General features: G+C 39.5%; 1 protein-coding gene across 2 annotated transcripts in view; it reads right to left on the reverse strand.

Annotated features, from left to right (window-relative positions):
• LOC128686188 (uncharacterized) overlaps positions 1-14,482 on the reverse strand; it is a 40,805-nt gene that overhangs the window by 15,362 nt on the left and 10,961 nt on the right. For both annotated transcript variants that reach the window (XM_070083174.1, XM_070083172.1), the window contains exons 6-9: positions 12,672-12,829; positions 12,151-12,274; positions 4,619-4,993; positions 1,561-2,652 (exon numbers count right to left, since the gene is read on the reverse strand). In XM_070083174.1, the coding sequence (XP_069939275.1) occupies positions 1,561-2,652; positions 4,619-4,993; positions 12,151-12,274; positions 12,672-12,829 (1,749 nt within the window). The remainder of the gene's footprint in view (positions 1-1,560; positions 2,653-4,618; positions 4,994-12,150; positions 12,275-12,671; positions 12,830-14,482) is intronic.

The raw sequence follows: 14,482 nt of genomic DNA on the forward strand, positions 1-14,482 counted from the left end.
GGAGAGGGATCGGGACATCCCCAGGCAATCCCAATTCCACGGCAAACTACACCACCGCCAAGAACCTCAATGGAATGGGATGGACCCCGGTACCCTTTCCCCTACCTAGGAACTAGCGTGCCTGTGGGGAAAAAAAAAAAAAAAAAAAAAAAAAAAAAAAAAGGCCAAAAAGGAAGGGCAAAAGGGAGGGGTGGGGAGGAGGAGGAGGAAAGGAAAAAGGGGAGGATGGGATAGGGAACGGGGGATTGGGGGGGTAATTAGGTTCGGTCTGAGGAAGGAGACCGACAGGTCTAATTCCTCAGACCAAGAGCCTCTTCACCACGCCAAGGAGCCCCCCTTGAAGAGGCTTTGGCCTGTAATTAAATGTTTGATCACATGTATACAGCATTCAGCCTTAATTAGGGTGCCCATAATAAGCCATGGGCTCACTGTTCCTAACATGGGTATAAAATACTTAAACATTTTACAGTCCACTGAATTCTGCAATGATACTTCGTATAGTGAGAATGCACTCATAATTCACTCTCGTGATCCTCTTTAAATTTTCTTGACCCACAGAGGAAAACAATCATCACTCGTTCAATTACCGCCTTTCCTGAAGTGTACTTAACATCACAATTAGTTTACCCTCTAAATGCATTATCCCCATCCTTCCTTCAGAGTGCAGGCACTTCCTTTCATATTTCCAGGACTAAAGCCTGGCTAACTGGTTTCCCTAAATTCCTTCATAAACATCACCTTCAATCCCTTCATAAAAGTTACCTATAAATATACTTGAGCCTCACTATCCTCGTAAAAACTCTTCACTGCTTTCAGTAACCTACCTCCTACACCATACACTTGCAACATCTGCCACATTGCGCCCCTATCCACCCTGTCATACGCCTTTTCCAAATCCATAAATGCCACAAAGACCTCTTTAGCCTTATCTAAATACTGTTCACTTATATGTTTCACTGTAAACACCTGGTCCACACACCCCCTACCTTTCCTAAAGCCTCCTTGTTCATCTGCTATCCTATTCTCCGTCTTACTCTTAATTCTTTCAATTATAACTCTACCATACACTTTACCAGGTACACTCAACAGACTTATCCCCCTATAATTTTTGCACTCTCTTTTATCCCCTTTGCCTTTATACAAAGGAACTATGCATGCTCTCTGCCAATCCCTAGGTACCTTACCCTCTTCCATACATTTATTAAATAATTGCACCAACCACTCCAAAACTATATCCCCACCTGCTTTTAACATTTCTATCTTTATCCCATCAATCCCGGCTGCCTTACCCCCTTTCATTTTACCTACTGCCTCACGAACTTCCCCCACACTCACAACTGGCTCTTCCTCACTCCTACAAGATGTTATTCCTCCTTGCCCTATACACGAAATCACAGCTTCCCTTACCTATAAATATATTCAATAAAACTTGTCTCAAATAAAACATTGTGTAAAATCCAGGCTTATTCTGTTTGGTGGGATTTCTCTTCGCATTTCTGCCAGCAGTCTCTATGTCTAGATCCCTTTTTTATTATACCTTGTAATACAAACTCAACTCACCTGACCTCGCATGTGATTCAGTATCAGGTATGCAGGTATTTATATTCTTGCATAGTTGAGAAATTCCTAAAGCCAAGTTTGCAAGTGGTTCCTCAAGCCAAACTGTACCATTATTTTTCAACAAAATTAGCCGTTCATGTATCTGTTGCAGTTGATATCCAGGTGGTGCTAGGATACTAGGAGACATTGTTCTCGTGTCTTGTTGTATGGGTCCTGGTAGTGTTGGAGTGGTTAACAACTGTTCAGGAAAATGTTCTGTTGTTCTGTGGAAGTCATGAGTTTCAGAATCAATTTTCTCAGGTCTCTGGGAAAGTTGTTTCTCTTCAGTGGTCAAGCTTTCTGAGTGCTGAGTGTGATCTTCATAATCACCTGATGCTTGCTTTCCATGATGATGATGGATAGTTGGGTGTTCGTATGTAAGCTGAGAATTGTGAACAAGAGTTTTCTTAACTCTTGGACTCTCAGAAGTTGTCGAAGGTTGCACATCAGAATAATCTTCCCTCACTGGATTGATAATCTCCTCATTTACGACTGAATGTTCATGCTTTGAATATTTCTTTAAAAAACTGTCTAAAGGCAAATCAGGTATTTTATTGGATTCAGAAGTTAAATTTGAATTGAATGCAATATCAAATTCAATTTCATTTTTAGTATTTTTTTCAAGGAAAGTTGGTTCAGTTTCTGCTGCATCACTGATGAAACTACTCCTAGTTGTTTTTTTGTTAACCAAAGGTGGTGGTCTAGCAGTCTTAACAAGAGTAGTTACATGCTTCCATTCCCATAATTTTAATATTGCCCCATGACACTCTCCATCTGATAAAAGGGCTGCCCATGATACGACTGTACTATGTTTATAATCTTTATGCCACAATACACGACCATCTGAATGTGTAAAATGTATTTTTGATTGACAGTGTGGACACACATCCTGATTAAACAGAATCACTTGGCATGGCTCTCTCTGTTCATAATGAATTGGGTAGTGTAGAGTTTGAGGTTCTGTGTTCTGGGAAGACTCTGATTCTTGCATAGGAGCTGAAGAACCTAATATCTGGTGCAGAAGAGCTGTGAGATGCATCTTTCCAGCTTTCTCTGAAATGTACAAGATTGGTCTTGGGTAACATAACATCGTAGGAATTTGCTAATTAGTAACTAACTAAAGATAGTTCCATTTAATAAAAGTGATATGAAGAAAATACAACTTAATACTAACTGTAAAGCTATTATTATTATTATTATTATTATTATTATTATTATCATCAGCATAATAAAATTACAAGCTAAACTTGTAAGAGTCACACACCGCTGCAACTGTAAAGCTAGTTTTTCTTAGTTTTTAAGTATATTATTGTATACTGTACTGTGAAAAAAGGTGTACCTAAAAACAGTAAATTTTTTCAAATCATACAGAGGATACCATTTTACACACATAAATTATTCATGAAGAGTGAGGTAAGAGCAATAAAGAATTGTATGTCATATTGATGAAGCAGGTACCAGAGCACTGCGGTCAGCCTACTGGTCCACTGTTTAGATTTGAACTCTTATCTTACAGGCTGGACATTTTCCATATATAATAATGCATGCCAAGAATTATGCTGAGCTGAATACACCCTAGTCTGTTCAACAGTATCTGCTGCGCTGATGATCACTAAATTCAGGTACAGCCGTTGGGATCTGTCCCATTTTTTAACAATGAGTTTGGAATCCACCATATTGTGTGCATGTTTGTCCCAAAGAATGATGCATGTATTGTTTATACTATGAATCCTGTAAGCTGTTATCTATTAGTGGTTCTGGGGACTATCTTCCTCATGACCCAGTCTAAGACCAGGCTGCCTAGGTTGCAAAGGAAATAAGAAAGGATTAAGAACTACTGAGAAGCACATAGGAAAGTAAAGGTAAGTGTATACTGAATGCAAGTAAAAGTTTGTAAGAATTACCTGTCATCTAACATGTTCAAAAGACAGATAGAAAAGATCAACAATTCTGACAAAGTGCAAAACAAAAAAAAAAAAAATTATTAGCAGATTTCTATTTTACCTACTACAACTGAATTCATGTTCCCAAATTCTGGTATTTAAACTCTGTAATATTTCTCCACTGTACTGTTTATCACAACCAGCATATGGAATGCTGTATAAACATACACTGCTGCTAATTGTGGGTAGGTAAACTCAAATAGTACTCACAATTTTTTCGATATTAATAAATAAATTTTGAATATTATGATCATGAAGAGCTAGATATAACTACAGGCTGGACCCACTTTATGGCGCTCTGCTTTACGGGCATTTCAAATTATGACCAAATTTTTGTTTATACAGCTCCCTGATCTGCTATTATGGCATCCACGTGCCACTCTATTTTTTTACATCCTCCATGAGCTCCACATGTCTCGATTACATCTGGAAACTACCCAAAATTTCAAGTGTTTTAAAGTTATTGCATATTTTATATTTTTTAGTAAAACAAATAAACATAAAGATTATTCACTTAACAGCGATTTCCTCTTTATGGCAGTAGCCTGAAATCTAATATGCTGTATAAGCGATGCCCTCCTGTATAAGGTAAATTTTTGGGGTAAGAAAGATATACTAATGGCTGATAATACAAGGTACATGCATACTAATACTGACTGTTTGATACATGATGGCCAAACAAGCAAGTGGAATATTTTAACTAATGTTTAACTATGCATTAAGAGCTTTTAACATCTGAAGGTCCTGTACTGTATTTGAAATGTCAGAGAAAATTCTAAGTTGAGTCATTAAATATTTTAGTGAAATTTTTATTGTTGTGAACAGACATAAACAGAAAATTTGAGATATTGATCCAAGTTTACAGTTTATGTCTGAATGACACCTAAGTTCTCAATACCAATAATGATTATAAGAACATAATATGCAGAACAAGCTTTTACTGGAACTATTTCGGCAGAGCTGAGTTTTATCAAATCGACCTTGAGTGAAATGTAGTCTTTATAAAAGCCTGTTCACCATACTGAATTTTTTTACCCATATACATTTAAAAATAAAAGAAACTCATATATACTTACTATCACCATCAATGCCCAAGCAAGAATATGATATTGCTTGGCCATCTGATGTAACTGAGAGTATCTTTTGGCACTGCTTGAGAACAAAAGGGGAACCAATAACATTTCCTGATTGGCCACAAACAAGAACTAACTGATTTACAAAAGTGTGTGAAGACACAGATTCTGGAGATTCTGATTCAGTATTCCAAGTCTCAGAATCAGGGTGTTCCTGATTCCAAGAGTGAATGTTCTCATATGACAACAGGCCTGAGAAAAGTAGCTCCCCAAAGCTATCATTATTCACATCAGGGAGGAGGAGGGCAGGACCAGGATTGTATAGTCGTAATGGTGAATTTGTTGTTTTCATTGTTGGCTGTCCTGGTGATGATATAACTGAAAAATTTTAGAATTTTTAATTTTTTATATTTATTATCACACTGGCCGATTCCCACCAAGGCAGGGTGGCCCGAAAAAGAAAAACTTTCACCATCATTCACTCCATCACTGTCTTGCCAGAAGGGTGCTTTACACTACAGTTTTTAAACTGCAACATTAACACCCCTCCTTCAGAGTGCAGGCACTGTACTTCCCATCTCCAGGACTCAAGTCCGGCCTGCCGGTTTCCCTGAACCCCTTCATAAATGTTACTTTGCTCACACTCCAACAGCATGTCAAGTATTAAAAACCATTTGTCTCCATTCACTCCTATCAAACACGCTCACGCATGCCTGCTGGAAGTCCAAGCCCCTCGCACACAAAACCTCCTTTACCCCCTCCCTCCAACCTTTCCTAGGCCGACCCCTACCCCGCCTTCCTTCCACTACAGACTGATACACTCTTGAAGTCATTCTGTTTCGCTCCATTCTCTCTACATGTCCGAACCACCTCAACAACCCTTCCTCAGCCCTCTGGACAACAGTTTTGGTAATCCCGCACCTCCTCCTAACTTTCAAACTACGAATTCTCTGCATTATATTCACACCACACATTGCTCTCAGACATGACATCTCCACTGCCTCCAGCCTTCTCCTTGCTGCAACATTCATCACCCATGCTTCACACCCATATAAGAGCGTTGGTAAAACTATACTCTCATACATTCCCCTCTTTGCCTCCAAGGACAAAGTTCTTTGTCTCCACAGACTCCTAAGTGCACCACTCACTCTTTTCCCCTCATCAATTCTATGATTCACCTCATCTTTCATAGACCCATCCGCTGACACGTCCACTCCCAAATACCTGAATACATTCACCTCCTCCATACTCTCTCCCTCCAATCTGATATTCAATCTTTCATCACCTAATCTTTTTGTTATCCTCATAACCTTACTCTTTCCTGTATTCACCTTTAATTTTCTTCTTTTGCACACCCTACCAAATTCATCCACCAATCTCTGCAACTTCTCTTCAGAATCTCCCAAGAGCACAGTGTCATCAGCAAAGAGCAGCTGTGACAACTCCCACTTTGTGTGTGATTCTTTATAAAATTCATTGCAGATATTTACTCACACTAGAAAAATAATAATCAGTAAAAAACAATACACAAGTAATTTTTTTTTCATCAGAGCAGCCATATCTCACCAAGGCAGGGTGACCTACAAAGAAAAATGACAGTTTCTCCTTTCAAATTTAGTAATGTATACAGGAGAAGGGATTACTAGCCCCTTGCTCCCGGCATTTTAGTCGCCTCTTATGGCATGCATGACTTACGGAGGAAGAATTCTCTTCCACTTCCCCAAAGAGAACACAAGTAAATACAATATATTATTTAACTAACATAATCAAAATACAGAAAAACTGAATTATAACTGCCATGAACACATCTCATTTTATAACAAGTTAGTAATTAAAAGCTAAAAATGCAATAGAATAAATGGTGCTGCAAATTAACCTAGTATATATACATTGCCTAAAATTATTAATACTGTATATACATATTATTGTAAATACTGTAGTAAGGAAGGCATTGCCACTATGCATCTCTGTGCTTATACTTGTATATTTTTTTAATATTACTGAAAAAAATACACTAAAATTCTAAGGAGAAAATAAAAGAGTAAGGAGAAGGTACAAAACTAAAGTGTTTAGTTTGCTCAAGAAAGAGTTAATTTGATCAAACACTAAAATAAAAACAATCTGCAATACTGTAGTGTGTAACAATAAAAGTTCTTATAAAAGAAAATACACCTACCATCCGACTTACGACCTGCTCGACTTACGACCACTCGACTTACGACTGTGTTTTTTATGCCAAATTTCTGGGAAATAAACAACTATTTGTGTTGTACACAGTGTTTATCCTAAACCTTACAGTATAAAATACAGTACTAACAACATAAAAAGTAAAGTAAAACATGAAATACCAAAATAAAACAATAAAATAAAGTCATTACAAAAATGTTTTGTTGATATTCAGTAGTAAGTTCAATTTACGACCATTTCGACTTACAACCAGTTTCTTGGAACCGAACTCGGTCGTAAGTCGGATGGTAGGTGTAACCTAAGCAGAGAGAAAATTGCATATATGAAAGAAAGTCACTAAGCATACTGCAGATAAAAGAAGAAAAGGATTTAACTCAATAAAGAATATCAAAGCATAATACTGTGACTGGAACAATACACAAGTAACCCACACTTAGCGTGGGTTACTTGTGAATATACCTCAGTTTTGAAACACCTGAGTAGTCCTTGACTTTGAGAAGCATAATCTAATGCATCTGCTAAACACTTAAAAAAAAAAAAAAATAATCAGCATTTGTTTACTTGAACAAAACACCTCTTCATACATCTCACATTTCCCTATTCTTAAGAGTCTGAACAAGCCTTCAAATTCCTCACTGCTCACCTACATCCAACACATTTCTGTTGAAATTTGATAATAAGGAGGAGGAGTATGGAAGAAGTGAATGTTTTCAAATACTTGGGAGTTGACGTGTCGGCGGATGGATTTATGAAGGATGAGGTTAATCATAGAATTGATGAGGGAAAAAAGGTGAGTGGTGCGTTGAGGTATATGTGGAGTCAAAAAACGCTATCTATGGAGGCAAAGAATGGAATGTATGAAAGTATAGTGGTAAATGCAGCAGCGAGGAGACGGTTGGAGGCAGTGGAGATGTCCTGTCTAAGGGCAATGTGTGGTGTAAATATTATGCAGAAAATTCGGAGTGTGGAAATTAGGAGAAGGTGTGGAGTTAATAAAAGTATTAGTCAGAGGGCAGAAGAGGGGTTGTTGAGGTTGTTTGGTCATTTAGAGAGAATGGATCAAAGTAGAATGACATGGAAAGCATATAAATCTATAGGGGAAGGAAGGAGGGGTAGGGGTCGTCCTCGAAAGGGTTGGAGAGAGGGGGTAAAGGAGGTTTTGTGGGCGAGGGGCTTGGACTTCCAGCAAGCGTGCGTGAGCGTGTTAGATAGGAGTGAATGGAGACGAATGATACTTGGGACCTGACGATCTGTTGGAGTGTGAGCAGGGTAATATTTAGTGAAGGGATTCAGAGAAACCGGTTATTTTCATATAGTCAGACTTGAGTCCTGGAAATGGGAAGTACATTGCCTGCACTTTAAAGGAGGGGTTTGGGATATTGGCAGTTTGGAGGGATATGTTGTGTATCTTTATACGTATATGCTTCTAAACTGTTGTATTCTGAGCACCTCTGCAAAAACAGTGATAATGTGTGAGTGTGGTGAAAGTGTTGAATGATGATGAAAGCATTTTCTCTTTGAGGATTTTCTTTCTTTTTTGGGTCACCCTGCCTTGGTGGGAGACGGCCGACTTGTTGAAAAAAAAAAAAAAAAAAAAAAAATTCTTATCAAATCTGCTGATATGTGTGTATATTCAACACCTTCTATTTGGCCTCTTACCAATATCATTCGTCTGTAAAAACTTGCATTTGTGGTCACAGTGGTGCCTATGCTAACCTTCCTATGGTGTAGAAATATACCTAGTTGGACGAATCTTATTGTGGCTAGTTGGTCCAGTGGCTAACGTGACGGTCTGGAGTTTTGAGACTCTCTGACCGCGGGTTCAATCCCGCCCATGGTATGGTTTATCTGTTTCATGCAACCCTATTAGGCCAGCATGTTCCTTTTCTATTTCATCTGCAACTTGAAACTGTTACATAATATATTATTTTATAGTTTAATTTTACCTTTGAATAGTTCGTTTTCAACTTCTCATTTACCGAAAATAAAAATTTCAGCAACCAATTACGCACACTGACACTGCATACCCAACTCATCGGAAAAACTTCTAACAGGCTCTTTTTTAACTCGTGTACCTGTATCTTATACCTCAGTGCCCCATATACTGTATTTAGGAAAATTTTATGCTGAGAATAGATTGTTTTATTAACACACTGGCCATTTCCCACCATTATGTAATGATGCACAGATATATACAGCCTCTCCTCATTTTACAACGGGGTTTATTACAAAAAAAGTAATTTTTAAATGAAGATGGTAAGATTTACTCCTTTTGTAATAAAGAGTTCGGGATACATAAATACACACATTAATATAAATTAATCTTTAATATATAAAAATCAACTATCTTTGGTCTAGAGGTATTTGAACTATGATATTTGTACATGTTACTATAATAAATTATAATTAGCATCTAACTAAAATAATTAATAACCCTACACAGGGTACAACTCTTGACACTACTGTCACTATATATATATATATCTCTATGCTAAAACAATAAATTATAAATAACATTTTTATAATAATAAATTACAATCAACTGCCTCTCACGACACGAAGTCAGTCACACGACACTGTTCAGTGTACACTACAACCAGGCCATCTTCAGTGTCCCACGACACCCTTTTCATCTCAGTGTTCCACTACGGTCCTGTGCATATCTCAGTGTTCCACTCCATCGTACGTCCCTCAGTGTCACACTACGGTCCTGGCCCAGTTCAGTGTAACACTCCAACCTTTTCTTCATGTAATGTCCCACTAAACAGCATCTGACGACTCCGGCCCACAGTTGATCAACGTAGACGGTGAGTCCACAGACATCACCGGTAGTCCAGTAAATCCTCTCCAAAGGTGGTTGACACACCGCTAGCCGAACACCATGCTGCAAGCTCACTGAATGCGGCCGTCAAGTAACTGAGGCCAACAGACTCAGTGAGCTGCGGTGAGCGGTTCTTCTAACGCCAGTAGATAGGTACGATTCGGTGGTCAGGTACCTACTGCATAGACGTGTACCCTGAGGAGTTCAGGTACTTAATGTTGAAGCCAGTAGACGTGTACCCTTCGGTGGTCAGGTACCTACTGCTTAGGTGTGTACAGCGAGGCGCTCAGGTACATAATATTTCTAAAGCCAGTAGACGTGTACCCTTCGGTGGTCAGGTACCTACTGCTTAGGTGTGTACAGCGAGGCGCTCTGGTACATACTGTTACTAAAGCCAGTAGACGTGTACCCTTCGGTGGTCAGGTACCTACTGCTTAGGTGTGTACAGCGAGGCGCTCTGGTACATATTGTTACTAAAGCCAGTAGACGTGTACCCTTCGGTGGTCAGGTACCTACTGCTTAGGTGTGTACCGTGAGGCACTCAGGCTCTTACTGCTCTAAGGCCGGCTCAGCAGCCCCCACATTGGGTTTGATGACGCACCCAGTGGTACTGCCGGCCGGCAGGTTAACTATTTAACCGCTAGTTTGGCAGGGGCCGCAACACCCCCACCACAAAAGGACCGACACACAAAGATCAATGTAATATGTATCCCGAACCGTCATCCCGGATATGATCGTCCAGAAATCATTCTAGATAATCATTATCCTCCCGGACAGGCCACTCATATATTACAAAAAAAGTAATTTTTAAAAGACGATGGTATTAAGATTTACTCCTTTTGTAATAAAGAGTTCGGGATACATAAATACACATTAATATATTTTAATCTTTAATATATAAAAATCAACTATCTTTGGTCTAGAGGTATTTGAACTATGATATTTGTACATGTTACTATAATAAATTATAATTAGCATCACAGGGTACAACTCTTGACACTACTGTCACTATATATATATATATATCTCTATGCTAAAACAATAAATTATAAATAACATTTTTATAATAATAAATTACAATCAACTGCCTCTCACGACACGAAGTCAGTCACACGACACTGTTCAGTGTACACTACAACCAGGCCATCTTCAGTGTCCCACGACACCCTTTTCATCTCAGTGTTCCACTACGGTCCTGTGCATATCTCAGTGTTCCACTCCATCGTACGTCCCTCAGTGTCACACTACGGTCCTGGCCCAGTTCAGTGTAACACTCCAACCTTTTCTTCATGTAATGTCCCACTAAACAGCATCTGACGACTCCGGCCCACAGTTGATCAACGTAGACGGTGAGTCCACAGACATCACCGGTAGTCCAGTAAATCCTCTCCAAAGGCGGTTGACACACCGCTAGCCGAACACCATGCTGCAAGCTCACTGAATGCGGCCGTCAAGTAACTGAGGCCAACAGACTCAGTGAGCTGCGGTGAGCGGTTCTTCTAACGCCAGTAGATAGGTACGATTCGGTGGTCAGGTACCTACTGCATAGACGTGTACCCTGAGGAGTTCAGGTACTTAATGTTGAATCCAGTAGACGTGTACCCTTCGGTGGTCAGTACCTACTGCTTAGGTGTGTACAGCGAGGCGCTCATACATAATATTTCTAAAGCCAGTAGACGTGTACCCTTCGGTGGTCAGGTACCTACTGCTTAGGTGTGTACAGCGAGGCGCTCTGGTATACTGTTACTAAAGCCAGTAAACGTGTACCCTTCGGTGGTCAGGTACCTACTGCTTAGGTGTGTACAGCGAGGCGCTCTGGTACATACTGTTACTAAAGCCAGTAGACGTGTACCCTTCGGTGGTCAGGTACCTACTGCTTAGGTGTGTACAGCGAGGCGCTCTGGTACATACTGTTACTAAAGCCAGTAGACGTGTACCCTTCGGTGGTCAGGTACCTACTGCTTAGGTGTGTACCGTGAGGCACTCAGGCTCTTACTGCTCTAAGGCCGGCCCAGCAGTCCCCACATTGGGTTTGATGACGCACTCAGTGGTACTGCCGGCCGGCAGGTTAACTATTTAACCGCTAGTTTGGCAGGGGGCCGCAACAGGGTTCCATTCCTAAGAGTAGGTCAGTAAGCAAATCTGTCATTAAGCAAGGAGCATCCTGTAGTGGTAGTGGGTTTGTGTCAACCATCTTTAGATATTTTTTTAATGTCACCCTTGCACCATTTATAACATTATTAGTATACTTTTAAATATTTATAATACAGCAGTGTACTGTATATGTAATAAACAGAACAGAGGAAATCAGTTCTAATATACATTACTTAGGTTTGCATATTAGATGGAGAGCTGGTCGTAAATCCAAGCAGTCGGTATATGAGTACTTCGCTAAGTGAGGAGAGGCTGTATATGTCTATAAGACAAACACTTTTTTGGTAAATTATATATAAATAATAAATTCCCCTGTAATAATAAGAGTAATGTTTACAAATGAAGTGATGATTTACTTTAGAAAATTACTGACCTTCAATTTCCTTATGTGCATGCAGATGCCACACAGGGTTGCCATATCGTGCCTCAATCATGAAAACCATTGAATTAGTTCCCCGAACAATGCAATCTGGTAAGTTGTCTCCACTTACATCAAGCTATAGAAAAATAAACAATATAAGAAAATATTAGATAATAAATAAATAACACACACACATATATGCATGCACATGTGCACTCACATGCACACAGACATGCACCCAAACACATGCACACACATGTACATATGCAACACCCACACACACAGAAGGCAGGAGCTGAGGCTCAACCCCTGCAACCACATATAAGTGAATAAGTACACATACACATTATAAGAAATACTTCATAATTACACAATCCATCTGCAATTGTGTACATAAATTATAGAATCTAGTGACAAGATTTACTGAAAGATTTACTGTATCATTAAAGTATAATAAGAAATACTTGAAAACTTAAATATTAGAAAGAAGCTTTCAATTATAAAAATTGAAAGTATTCTCTGAGGTCATTTACCAAATCACACTGTAGATCTAATGGGCATTCCCTAAGAGGCATGCGCCAATTTTCTCGGCCCAAATTCCCATCCAGCATTAGAAGACCACAGTGACCATCACTATCACTACCACTACTGCCTCTCAAACCACAGTTGCTACACTCTGTTTGAGAATGATCTGAAAATAAATGAAAAGAAATTTTCTGAATCCACACACTGTCAATACAAAGACAAAAACATTATTTATATGAATATTTACACTCTTCTTTATTTTCAAAAACATCTGATCTACGTTGAAAAATTATATTAAACATTAAAATCCTGTCATAACCTTCCCTGATAAAATATACAGCCTTTGGAGACCTGGTACATCCTACCAGACATAATCTCTGATTACTGTATACAGCCTCTCCTCACTTAACAACAGAGTTCTGTTCCTAAGAACACATTGGTAAACGAATTCGTTGCTAAGTGAGGAGCATACTATAATGGTAGTGGGTCTGTGTCAACCATTTCTGATATTGTTTTAATGTCACCTTTGCACTATTTATAATTTATTTTTATTATTAACACACTGGCCGATTCCCACCAAGGCAGGGTGGCCCAAAAAAGAAAAACTTTCACCATCATTCACTCCATCAGTCTTGCCAAAAGGGTGCTTTACACTACAGTTTTTAAACTTCAACATTAACACCCCTCCTTCAGAGTGCAGGCACTGTACTCCTCATCTCCAGGACTCAAGTCCGGCTTCCCTGAATCCCTTCATAAATGTTACTCTGCTCACACTTCAACAGCACGTCAAGTATTAAAAACCATTTGTCTCCATTCACTCCTATCAAAAACGCTCACGTATGCCCGTTGGAAGTCCAAGCCCCTCGCACACAAAACCTCCTTTACCCCCTCCCTCTAACCTTTCCTAGACCAACCCCTACCCCGCCTTCCTTCCACTACAGACTGATACACTCTTGAAGTCATTCTGTTTCGCTCCATTCTCTCTACATGTCCAAACCACCTCAACAACCCTTCCTCAGCCCTCTGGACAACAGTTTTGGTAATCCCGCACCTCCTAATTTCCAAACTATGAATTCTCTGCATTATATTCACAACACACATTGCCCTCAGACATGACATCAACACTGCCTCCAGCCTTCTCCTCGCTGCAACATTCATCACCCATGCTTCACACCCATACAGGAGCATTGGTAAAACTATACTCTCATACATTCCCCTCTTTGCTTCCAAGGGCAAAGTTCTTTGTCTCCACAGACTCCTAAGTGCACCGCTCACCCTTTTCCCCTCATCAATTCTATGATTCACCTCATCTTTCACAGACCCATCCGCTGACACGTCCACTCCCAAATATCTGAATACATTCACCTCCTCCATACTCTCTCCCTCCAATCTGATATCCAATCTTTCATCACCTAATCTTTTTATCCTCATAACCTTACTCTTTCCTGTATTCACTTTCAATTTTCTTCTTTTACACACCCTACCAAATTCATCCACCAACCTCTGCAACTTCTCTTCAGAATCACCCAAGAGCACAGTGTCAACAGCAAAGAGCAACTGTGATAACTCCCACTTTATGTGTGATTCTTTATCTTTTAACTCCACACTTCTTGCCAATACCCTCGCATTTACTTCTCTTACAACCCCATCTATAAATATATTGAACAACCACAGTGACATCACACATCCTTGTCTAAGGCCTACTTTTACTGGGAAATAATCTCCCTCTTTCCTGCACACTCTAACTTGAGCCTCACTATCCTCGTAAAAACTCTTCGCTGCTTTCAGTAACCTACCTCCTATACCATACATCTGCAAC

Source organism: Cherax quadricarinatus, chromosome 9 (genome assembly GCF_038502225.1).
Source record: "Cherax quadricarinatus isolate ZL_2023a chromosome 9, ASM3850222v1, whole genome shotgun sequence".
Taxonomy (NCBI): domain Eukaryota; kingdom Metazoa; phylum Arthropoda; class Malacostraca; order Decapoda; family Parastacidae; genus Cherax; species Cherax quadricarinatus.